Source organism: Ambystoma mexicanum, chromosome 6p, assembly GCF_040938575.1.
Source record: "Ambystoma mexicanum isolate Mex_15411 chromosome 6p, UKY_AmexF1_1, whole genome shotgun sequence".
Lineage (NCBI taxonomy): Eukaryota > Metazoa > Chordata > Amphibia > Caudata > Ambystomatidae > Ambystoma > Ambystoma mexicanum.
The window spans coordinates 513,275,052-513,287,526 of NC_090935.1; the positions used below are offsets into that span (position 1 = coordinate 513,275,052).

At 50.7% G+C, this 12,475-nt stretch overlaps 1 protein-coding gene across 2 annotated transcripts in view; it reads right to left on the minus strand.

Moving 5' to 3' along the window:
• Positions 1–1,248: 1,248 nt before the first annotated feature.
• Positions 1,249–12,475, minus strand: part of DEPDC1B (DEP domain containing 1B) — a 479,942-nt gene continuing 468,715 nt past the window's right edge. The window contains exons 10-11 of one of the 2 annotated variants that reach the window (XM_069627327.1): positions 6,455–6,640; positions 1,249–1,956 (exon numbers count right to left, since the gene is read on the minus strand). In XM_069627327.1, coding sequence (XP_069483428.1) covers positions 1,795–1,956; positions 6,455–6,640 — 348 coding nt within the window. In that variant the 3' untranslated portion in view covers positions 1,249–1,794. The remainder of the gene's footprint in view (positions 1,957–6,454; positions 6,641–12,475) is intronic. The other variant, XM_069627326.1, reaches the window with a different exon arrangement.

The window sequence follows — 12,475 nt, forward strand, 5'->3', positions numbered from 1 at the left end:
GCTTGCACTATGTGTGGAACTCTTCTGGAGAAAAGCTTGTTCTTTTACATTTAGCATTCATTGTTTATAAGTTAAATAGAAAATAATGGTCTTTGAAATGTCCTGCTGGCCTACACACTATCCGGATTTTCTTAACATGCTGCTCTTGCAGAGAAATGGCCACTGCCATGTCCGAGTTAATGCAAGACTGACAGGGTGGAAGCTATCCTCACGCAAGGATGATTTCAACGTCAGAACCTGGATCAACCCAGAGGAGTTCTGGGGCAGATTGGCCCACCATGGCCTTCCTGGCTGGTGTACCTTCAATCTTACCTCAAAGGGCGTTTGATTTGAACTCTTCGCCAAGAGTGACTCTCAAGATGTGTGGATGGAAGTTCTAGGAGGGCAATTAAATGTGATAATCACAACCAATAAGCTTAAAGCTTGGAATCCTCTCTTGGTTCCAAGTGGGGTCATCAGTCCTAGATAAACCATTCCCGATTATAATGGGACAGTTGCATAGTTTAGGCTGATGTAAGAATGAACTCTCACTAGTCATGCACTAAAGATTTATTGCATTTTGTTTTCAATATAGTCAAGGTTTTCGGAATCCTCAGAGGTCCTTAATGAGAGGTTGATCATAATTGCAGATTCTTCCTCTATGAGGGGCTTAAATGCAGATAACACTCCCAAGGGAGGCTGCAGATCTGCCATGAAACCCCCCTCAACATTGGCTTGATTCAGTAAGAATATGGTGGAGCAGATATTTTGTAACCAAGAAAAGGCAACCGTCTACACTGATTTTTAAGTCTGAGTTTCCTACATTAAATAGGGCACGCAAAAAAGAGTGAAGGTTGTGAAACATTCCATCCTGTTCCCGAGTCTGACAACTGCTCAGAGTTGGGAGATGTTCCAACACAGCGACACACTATATATGTGCTTGTGTAGGGCTAGAAGACTACAGTTTTGAGTAGCAACTTCCTCATATTGGAGGAGCACCAGTAGACTGTAAGGTCCTGTTTAAGGGCAAATCTGCATCTGGCCCACGGAACAGTTAAGCAGAACTTTTGGCAAAATGTAGGTGAGCAGCGCTGCTAGCGCCTTATAAAGCAGAAGATCCTCGAGCATCAGAAGATGCGGTCGGGACACAGACATAATATGGGGCTCTTGAGCTTTAGCTTCGTCAGAGTAATGGGCTGCATGCATACAATGGAAACAGACTACATTAAACATTAAAATAGTTACATTTTGGGACAGCATCCATTTACATTGTTTTGTATGTTATTTAATATGCAATCTCTACATTTTAAAAGCCTACAGTAAAAATAGGAGCACACAAATGCACTGTACAAAAGACACATTCATTTTTATCAGAAGTAAAGACATCCAGTGTTTCAAATTCATCCAAGTATTTTGCAAGGAATAATCACTTGGTTGGAATGCAACATATCCAGTGTAATCAGTTGAATGGAATTCATTGAAGTAATACTATAGCTAAGCAGTTACCAACACAACACATATTGAAATATAAAAACAGTTTCCAGTCGATGAAATTTCACACACATTAAGGCACAAACGTAAAACGGCTTATTCAAGTAATTCTCCCGCTTCATTTTCTTTTTTTACAATTAAAACTGTACATAATGCTAAAAAAATAATAATTTGATATTTAAATATAAAAATACTGACAATGGTTCGTTGTTAACGTTGCACAAAGTCGTTAAGTAGTCAACTGATGCCTGGGTCCAGGTACTCCCCACATCCCTATGATGCCCAGGGTCTGGTTAACACTCAGAGTTCCGTTTTTCAGAGCAACTACATTCGAAAACTTCTAGTTCTATGAAAGGGTTGGAAAGGATTTTTCAGTGTAAAAAACATCAGCTGTGGTTTCAACTTGGCTTTTTCAGGGAAAAGTGCTGCCTCGCATTCTGGAGTTGGAAGCCGCTTCCTGTACACTTCAGGGTAGGATTTCTGAAACTGGAGAAAAGGTTACGTTAGAAACATTGAACTGGTAATATTACAGCTTCGAAGAAATAGGTGGCATGGTACATGCCTACACACAAGTAAGACGAGCCCATCTTAAACCAGATCCCTAGGGTAAATCGCGAGTTGAGGAAAAACAAGCATGAGCAAAGTCAATAGCTTTGGCGTTTGCATGTTGAAACGGTTTCTATGTTTAGAGGTTTTGGATTGTATGGACAGAAACAACCATTTGCATTATATGCCAGGGTAAGATCATCATATGCAAAGTTATCTCATTATACGCTCCGCTCCAAACAGCACATGATGGGTAGTGCTGGCATACCAGGCAATGCATTCATATAATCAATTTGCACCTGGGGAAGGGCCCTCAGCCAATCAGGTGGAAGGAACAGCGGGCGCTAACACCGCCTGCTGTATCCATCCAGGCACCCGAGACCCTTCACCGCGTTGCGCCATCTTGTTTGTGGGGAAGCAACAGAGCCTCTCGCCTGTTGCCTACCCAAGTCCCCCCAATCCTCTTCCACTTACCTGCTGGACTGGAGCTTTGTTCTCTAATCACGGCCCTCCTCCTGCACGCAGCCATAGTAATGAAAAAGGGACTAAGCGATCATACCACAGACAGGTTTTTTTTTTGTGGGGTGGGGGGGGGCTACAGACCGGTAACGGCCCGTAGCCCTTACGAGGTCCTCACTTAGCTCGGGCTGGTGGGCTGTTACTGGTGATGTACGCCGCCCCCCCCCTCGGACTGGGGTGCGTTTGCTACAGTATTCATACAATGGGGCAATTAACGCTATCATTTGCCAAATATGCTTGCATATCTTCCACTTTTTATCACATTTCCGCGATGTTGCTGTTGTAGGGAGAGGTACTTGTACCATTGGATAGATATTGCCAAAAACCTGTCCACTTATTCACACCATTTGCCAGGGTGAGTAAAAGTATTAAAATCACAGAACAATAAATACTGCTGCATGCATTAACAAATTGTTTAAGCTCCTATTAGACAGTAGATCATCCAAGCTTCAAAAAGGGCTTATTCCAGAACAAACAACTAGAATATCCCCTCACACATGACAGGCAGCAGAGAAGCAGGGAACTTCTGGGCTCCAGGGTTCGGTATTGCGAAAGTGCACGTTGACGCATACTATAGGCTACACAACACCGCAAGCACAACAAATGCCACACACACTATCGGATTTCCTAGGATCAGATAGGATGACTTATTCTAGGTATTGCAGGACCATAACATGGCACAAAGTCACCAGAATGCTCAAACGCAGCCCAGTGCACACAACTATAGGCAAGTTACTGTTTGCACGCACAAGCTACTCAAAAGGTTCACAAAACCCAATAGGATGTAAAAACGAGTCCAAGTAACATCTCATCACAATACCTACGCAATTCTATTTTTATTCCATATTGGACTATGTAGTAACCGTCCCTCACCACCCTAACTGGGACAGATACAAAGGGAAACCATTAACATGCACAGCTCCCCTTTACAGCTGCCAGATGGCGTTAGTGGCGCATGCTAGTCCAAAGCGGACTCATTCACTCTTTCTATCACTCTCAAATGGCACCTCTTCAAAATGGCTGCTCCTTGTGGCAGGAGCTTTGTTCCATATTTGTGGTCCTTGTTCCTGCCCTTAATCAGAAATAGCCTCATATTGCCATGCACCTTTGCAAAGCTTTGTGGGTCTGAACTGGGAATTTGGAGTTTCTGGTCCCTATCAACATTGTGTCCTGTTGCAGGGCAGATTGTGACTGGACATCCCCTATACCTTTGAATGTTGCAGGTCTCTTCCATTGGAGGGCTGGGGTGTACCCCAACTTGAAATTGGGATAAAAGCAGAAGATTGATAGACATTTAAATGGGCAACACCAGTATTCAAGCAACATAAGCCCAAGGACAGCCAGAGACCAACCGGAAAAATGCTGTTAGTAAGATTGGCTTAACCAATCACTTTGTTGCAAAGCTCTGCATTCATCTTGACTGGGGAGCCCCGAACCAAATTCCTCCATCCACAGGACTAGTGGGAGACATCTTGTCGGCAGTCCGACACTGCTTTTCTCACCCCTTTGAAGTCAGAAGTCTGCTACTGCCCTGCGCTGCTGCATGGACACCTATCCTTTGTTATGGAAATGTGGCTGGCATCCCTCTGCTCTTCTGGCACCATGCCAGCCTGCTGTTCCTCAGAAAGAGAAAAAGCCTGACTTGGACCGAGGTCTATCCGCTCTGCTCCCGAAAGCTTGCCTGGTCTCCACATCTGCTGCTCCCAAGTGGACCTTCTAGAATCTGAATGCAAGGAGTCTTCCAACTCTGTTGGGTCTCTATGGAGCCTGAAGGAAGCCTTGAACCAGGTAGTCTTCTGCATTCAAACCAATGTTGAGGCTTGTCCCCCATGATTTCCTGTGGCCTGCTATTGTACACAAGTCCTGGTTGGGGTCTCTGATTTCTTTTGTCGATTTAAGGGCCCTAACCCCATTGAAATACAGAGGTCATGAAGATTACCTCTTAGAAAAGCTAGGTAATCAGGCCAAAGGCAGGGGGACTCTGGGTCAGAAGTCCTTCCTAGAGTCTGTCAGGACTGAAGGATTGTTACTTTACATTTTCCTTTGCGGGAAACAGACTTTGGACATCTTACAATTTGAATACTACAGTTACTGGCTTTCAAGTCACTTGCTGTGCACTATTAGTGGAGCCGTAGCTGTGCGTGTGTGAAACACCCTATTTACTTGTGTAACTAGGGTTACTCGCTGGTAGCAAACTGGGAAGCGTAGTGCTGGATATAAGAATTGTTCCAAGTGTTCTGAGTGTCCTGTAAGATTAAACGCTTTTAATGTAAAGAATATCCATCTCCCACTTTATGAACTCTCCAGCATATATGCCTAGCGAACTGTGTTAATAATGAAAGTGGGATGGCACTCATTTTCGGTTACCGAACTGAGTGCATATAGGTTTTATGGTGATGTACTTACCATAGTAGAGTCTTTATCCTTATGCAGCCTGCTAACCAAGCAGAATTGATATTTTCCTGCGTGGGCCTCTGACACTTACCAGCCTTGGCAATTGTTATCTGAAATTCACACCAAGCCCTCTCCTCCAGCTTCTAAGTGTTACTGTTCTGCCACTCTGCCAATGAGAGTGATTAGATTTCAGCATAAACTTTGCTTGACCACTAAGTTGGTTTCCTAGAACCCCTCACCCGAGTAGTTTCTGACAAACCCTCTTCACACTAGGAAAACATATAAACTCTGTGGGTTCGATATAGAATCTGTGCGTTAATGACCACTTTAGATTTGAAAAGTGTTAGCGTTCTGGGCCGGCAGCGAACACCCTATTCCCCAAACACCACCCACTGGAGTTTGAAAATTGTGAAGAAAAATAAAAAAATTGGAAAGGGGGAATCGCGCTCAGGATGTTGTTTCTAAGCATTTAGTTATAAGATAGTTCAAATGGTATACGAATGACAAGTCAATCTGCTGGTGTGTAGGATTCTGCACTGTTAGCCAAAATGATTTCCCATTTGATGGGAATTGATAATTATTTCCATCAAATGGGAAATAGTTTTGGCTAACAGTGCAGATTATATACTGATCATCAGGATGTGATGATTCACCAAGAATGTCGAAGTTCCAAACATTGTTTCTTTTTTTTAATTATTTGATTCGTCTGTTTCCTTCCCTGCTTCTGACCTGAAATGTGGTGTGTTTGGTTTGTTTTACCTATACTTCCATCATTATGTTATCCACCCGATATGTTTTCTTATTGTCTCAATGCGTTATTTGGTGCAATGTTTTCCCCTAACTTTGCCTCTGAATGTAATCCTTTTATGTTACTTGTTAGGTAGCCTTGAGAATGACCAAGACGTCGAAACACGTGTCGGCTGTGCACACCATTTAATAAATCCTACACCCCAGCAGATTGACTGGTCATTTGTATACCATTTGAACTATCTTGATGATTACTAAATGCTTAGAAACAACATCCTGAGCGTGATTCGCCCTTCCCACTTTTTGAATTTTTCCGTCTTCACACTAGGCGATGTTCCTAATTCGTGCTATGTGCGCCCACAACTAATGCAGGATTATTATTTTTTTGGGTGCTTGGTCTACTTTGGAATCCACATTGAGCACCTTTTCCGAGGAGCTGCTTGTCTAGTCATTTCTTCCCCAAAATGGCTACACATGCCAAAGTAACAGTTTTCCTTATCCCACAATTCCAACCTTATGTTGTCTGTGCTCTTTATCTATGAATTGCTCACATATACATTTGTCATATTTATCTCTGAAATGACAGAGCTATGAGGCAAACAACAATCATCCAGCCTTTGCACATTTCCTGCACTCTAATGGCACTGTCTAGTATTACACTTTTCTTTGGTTTATAATGAAAGTAAAATTTTTTTCAATAATGCATCAGCCAATCAGTGTTTTCGCGCCCCCTCCCCTCCTTTATGCTGAGAGGTTAGGCAACCCCCATTCAATTTACCTGCTTTAGTTTTTTCTTTTTGTCCTTAGTTGATAATTTTTTGTTCATTATAATTTCCTCAAGCAATGTTGCAAGTGGTTCTTGAGCGTTGTTCACCTTTTGGTATTCAAATTCATCGGCACTGATTTGGCGGCAGAAGGAGTGCGTAGGAATGGTTGTATCCAAATCAGATCCCGGATATTTGATCTGAAAGAAAATAGTTACAATTTGTTTAACAATCGTTACAACTCATTTGCAATATGATCTGAACATGCCAGAGATACAGGGTCAATCAGAAATACTCTATGTGAAGGAACAAGTTACTTACCTGTAACGGTTGTTCTCCAGCATGGGTCTGGCATGGATTCACATGCTCATGAATATTCCCCGTCGTCAGGCTGGGAATCCTCGGTAAAGAAAAAACCAGTATCAGTTTAGTTTCTGATCTGTCTTTCGTAGTAATAACCAATCGCTGGTCTCTGCGTCATACTGACCACAGCCAATGACTGCCCTCTACCTAAGCACCGCCTCTGGCAGCCATCTTCAGATTTGGAAGCACGTGAAGTGGCAGTATGACCAAGTGAAGAGCCGCAGAGGGGTAGGCGGGAGGGTTCGCATGTGAATCCATGCCAGACCCATGCTGGAGAACAACAGTTACAGGTAAGTAACTTGTTCCTTCTCCAGCATGGGGTCTGGCATGGATTCACATGCTCATGAATAAAGAATACATAGCAGTACACACATGCACAACCACGGGAGGTGGCAAAGGCTCAACATTAAGCATCACATCAACTCAACATTAAGCATCTTACCTCCTCACCAGGCTCACCTCAGGCGAACAGGTTGCGCAGCACTGCTTGGCCGACCCTGGACTCCTCCCTGGAATCCCGGTCGACGCAGTAGAATTTCGTGAAGGTGTGCGTCGACCTCCACGTAGCAGCCCTGCATATGTCCAGCAGGGGCACACCAGATAGGAACGCCGTGGTAGCTGCGATCGCTCTGGTGGAATGGGCTCTCGGACGGCCAGGCAGCGGTCGGTTTGCCAACCGGTGACAGCACATGATACAGCCGGAGAGCCATCTGGAGATGGAAGCCTTCGAGAGAGCCTTCCCCTGATTGACAGGTCCAAAGTTCACAAAGAGTTGTGACGTCTTCCGAAAACCCTTCGTGCGGTCCACGTAGAACTTCAGCGCTCTAGCTACATCCAGCGAGTGCAAAGTCCTCTCAGCCGGCGACGAAGGCGACGGGAAGAACACAGGTAACACCAAGGGTTCGTTGAGATGGAAGTCCGACGGTACCTTGGGCATGAAGGAGGGGTGCGTCCTGAGCACTACCCTCGTGTCGTGGAAAGTCAAGTACGGGGCCTTGCAGGAAAGGGCCTGGATCTCTCCCACTCGTCGTGCGGAGGTGATGGCCACAAGAAAAGCTGTTTTCCACGATAGAAACTTCAACGGGGCCGAGTGCAGAGGCTCGAACGGAGGTCCCATGAGCTTGGTCAGCACCACGTTGAGCTCCCACGCCGGGGCCGGAGCCTTCACCGGCGGGAACGATCTGAACAGTCCCTTCATGAACTCTTTCACCAGACGATGAGACCACAAGGACGTCCGGCCCGTGGTTCTGGTGTATCGGGAGATCACAGCAAGATGAATCTTGATGGACGCATGTGCCAGACCAGCTTTGGCCAGCGTCAGCAGGTACGGCAGTACTTGGGGAGCCGTAATCCGTAGAGGGTTAATCTTCTGTACGTGGCACCAGACAGAGAACCTCTTCCATTTGTGTCCGTAGCATTTAAGAGTCGAGGACGCCCTGGCCTTTGCAAGAACCTCTCTGCAATCGGCCGGTATGTCGTATCCTCCAAACTCTAGTGCTGCAGGAGCCAGGCCTGCAAGTTCAGCGACTTCGGGTCGTGGTGGAGGATGGCGCCTCCTTCCCTGGAGAGTAGATCCGCGTCCGCCGGCAGCTTGATCGGCGGGGACGCTGACAAGTCCAGAAGGTCCGGGAACCATATCTGCCTCGGCCACGCAGGTGCGACGAGGATCATCCTGCACCGTGACCTCTTGAGCTGGTTGACGAGCCGGATTAGCAGAGGCAAGGGAGGGAACGCGTAGAGGAACAGGCCCTCCCAGGGGAACGAGAAAGCATCGCCCATGCTCCTCGTCTGGGGAAACCTGCTGGCGAACCTCCGGCACTTGGTGTTCGTCGCCGTCGCGAACAGGTCGATCTGGGGTGTGCCTCACCGTCGGAAGAGGCGATCCACCAGATCCTGCCGTAGTTCCCACTCGTGGCACGAGCGCAGCTCCCTGCTGAGTGAGTCGGCGATGGTGTTTTTTATCCCTGCCAGATGAAACGGCACCAGAAAAATCCCTTGGGCGACGGCCCAATGCCACAGGTCCTGCGCCTCCTTGGACAGCGCTGGGGACCTGGTTCCGCCCTGTTTCCTGATGTAAAACATGGTGGTGGTGTTGTCGGTGAAGATCCTCACCACCTTGCCCTTGAGGGACGGAAGGAAGGACCTGAGGGCCCAAAACACTGCACGGAGCTCCAGGACGTTGATATGTAGGGACTTCTCCGTCGGGAGCCAGAGTCCCCTTGCGTGCAGATTTTCGGTGTGCGCTCCCCACCCTTCCAGGGAGGCATCCGTGGTCACAGTCTCCTGGTGGGCTGGGGTCTGGAAGTCCATGCCCGCCGTCAGATGCGCGCGGGTGCCCCACCACCGTATCGCTTGTCGGAAACTCTCGTCGAGCTTGATCCTTTCCTCGAAGCTGCCCGTCGTCTGGATCCAGCGCGCATCCAGGAATTCTTGCAACGGGCGCATCCGGAGCCTGCACATGGGAATGAGGTAGATGCAGGAAGACATCATCCCGAGGAGGGACTTGATGGACCTCACTTTGGCCGCGTCGGCCACCAACATCCGTTGCACCTTGCCCAAGATGGTCCTGGTCCTCTCCTCCGACGGGGAGGCCAGAAGGGACACTGTGTCGAGCCTCGCTCCCAGAAACAGTGCGACTTGCGCGGGCACCAGGTGGGATTTGGCGTAGTTCACGGAGAATCCCAGGTCCGTGAGGAGTTGGACGGTCCTTGCCGTGTGGACCACGGCGAGCTCCCTCGTCTTGGCGCGGATGAGCCAGTCGTCCAGGTAGGGGTAGACGTGGATCCCCTCGCGGCGCAGCTGCGCCGCCACCGGTGCAAGGCACTTGGTGAATACCCTGGGTGCCGACCGTAGTCCGAAGGGAAGGGCTTTGAACTGGTAATGACGCCCTTGGACCACGAATCTGAGGAATTTGCGGTGCCCCTTTAGGATGGGAATGTGGAAGTAGGCATCCTCCAAATCCAACGACGATAGGAAGTCTCCTTCCTCCAGCTGACCCAGGACGTGCTGGAGGGTGACCATCCGGAACTTCTGCGCCTTGATGAACTTGTTCAGACGTCGCAGGTCCAGGATGGGGCGCCATCCTCCCGTCTTCTTCTTCACGAGGAAGTATCTCGAGTAGACTCCGGAGCCCCGAAGCCTCTTTGGGACGAGTTCGATGGCGCCCTTTCTGAGCATCGCCTTTACCTCCAGGAGAAGTTGAGGGACGTGAAGTTCTTTCCTGGCCACGGGGGGGACGCGCGGGCACCTTCTTTGAAACTCGAGCGCGTGGCCCCGGGCCAGGGCGTCCAGCACCCAACCGTCGGTGGAGATGGACTCCCACACGCTGACGAAGCCCGCCAGCCGGCCTCCCACCGGGGTGCTTCGGTGGGGGCCCGACCCCAAGGCCGGTTCAATCCTGCTTGGACGCGGCCTTGCCGCCTTGACCTCCTTGGCGGCGACGGCGGGGTCCGCTAGACTTGCCTCGTCCTCTGTAGGCCTCTTGCGACGACGAGCGGGCCGCTTGACGGTAGGAAGCGAAACCGCCGCCGGAACCTTTGGAGGCGCCCTTGCCTCCGCCGCTCCGAAAGGGCGTCCGTCGTTGCAGGACTCCAAGGGCCCGGGCCGTCTCAGTATCCGCCTTGATGGCCTGAAGGGAATCGTCCACTGTCTTCCCAAACAGGTTGTTCCCGTCGAAGGGCATGTCCAGGACTCTGGTCTGGACGTCCTGCCGGAAGTCCGTAGCTTTGAGCCATCCACGACGTCGAAGGCAAACACCGTTGCCCAGCTGGCGGAATCCAGTGTCGGCGATGTCCGTCGCCACGGTGATGGCGTGGTCCGAGGCCACCTCACCTTCCTGCAGGATCTCAAGGGCCTCCGCCCTCTTGTCGTCCGGCAGAAAATCCAGCAGGGGAGCCATCTTGTACCAGAGCTCCCTGTCGTAGCGGGCCACGATAGCCAAGGCGTTGGCCGCTTTAATCGTCGTCGCTGCCGACGAGATGACTCTACGCCCCATAGTATCCAATTTCTTTCCCTCGCCGTCCGGCGGGGAAGTCGATGTGGAGGCCGCACCCCCCCCCGCTTTCTTCCTGGCTGCCGCGGAGACGACGGAGTCCGGGGTAGGCTGCGCCCGGAGGCATAGGGGGGCCGTGTCCGGGACCCGGTACTTTTTCTCGTACCGGTCTCTTCTAGCTGGCGTCGTGGAAGGGTTCTTGAGGAGGGAAAGGCCCTCATCCCAAATGTCGTCCAACAGAGGCACTGCGAGGACCGTATTCCTCTTGGCCTCGCGCCGCTGATAAAGGAAGCCTTCCTTTTTCTTCTCCTCAGGGCAGAGTTGGAAAAGCTCGGAAGCCCTGGAGATCATGGAGTGGAAAGATCCGATCTCGTCGGGCGGAGAGGCCCTGGTGGGAGGCGACGACGGAAAATCCTCGTCGTATGCCTCGTCGTCCGTACCCGTCGCTGCCGTGTCAGTCCCCGTATCATCCCCTCGGGTGGACGGGGAGGAGGGCTGGAAGGGGCGCGACGGTTGAAAAGGAGGTGGTGGATGGATCCTTCTTTTCTTGGTAGGGGGAACACCAGAAGGTCCCGGTTCTGGATCCCCCGACGGGAGAGGTTCCTCCGTCGGTAACGGTAGCCTCGTCCTTATCTCGGAGCATAAGGACTGTATGGCCAACAAAATGGCCGCCGAGTTGTCTTGCGGCGCTGGCAGAGGGGAATCCGACGGGCGAGCAGGGGCCCCGTCGGTATCCTCGACGATGTCGTCGTCACCTGCGTCGGGGTCCATTCCGACGGGCTGGCCTTCTTCCACGCCTAGGCCGTGGCTTAAGACCTCGATCAGCTCCTCTTCTGAGGTTGAGGCCGACTCTACGACGACGCCCTGCCCCCCCTTCTTCTTCCCCACGGAGGGTTTCACGGGGTCCTATCGATGGGCACAAAGGAAGACTCCCTCCGAGGAGGCAGGGAGATTCTGGGCCCTGAGGTCGCCACCACTGGTGCAGCCACCACAGGCTGAGCCAGGGCCGCCGCGACCTTTTCGATAGAGGGCTTGGTCGGATGGATCAAGGCCTTCACCACCTTAGGTGCGCTCACCGCCTTATCCTTGAGGGAGGGGGCACTGCCACGCTCCTCCTCTGCCTTAGAGCTCTACCGGGGCCTCTCCAGGAGCTTCGCCGGGTGCTCGGCCTTCCTCTTACCCGACCCAGAGCGTTGGCTCGTGGTTGATGGTGCCGGGGAGGGTGCGCCCTGCCTGGCGCCCGTAGAGCCCGACCGTTCGGCGCTCCCGGTGCCAGCGGACTCGCGGTGCTTGGCCTTATGTTGGGCCCCCGTCGCCGGGGCGCCCTCAAAGGTCTTAGAAGACCGCTCGGATTTCTTCTTCTTCTCGCCAGACGGGCTCTTACCCTCCAGCCAGTTGGCGAGACGTTGATGGCGGTCCTTCATGGTCCGTTCCGACATGTTGCCGCAAAACGCACAGTCCTTCTCCACGTGCGTCTTGTCCTCATGAAGGCAGTAAAGGCAGAAAGAGTGTTCGTCCTCCTTGAAGACGTTCTGCAGCTGGCATCCAGGGCAGACCCTGAACAGCTTTCCGGGCGTCGAGCTTCCCTTCTCCTGGGCCATCTCCGAGACAGGGCCTGAGAAGCTTCTGGAGTCCTCCGAAGTGTAGCTCGACGAAATCTTCACCCTTGAGGGGCACAGAT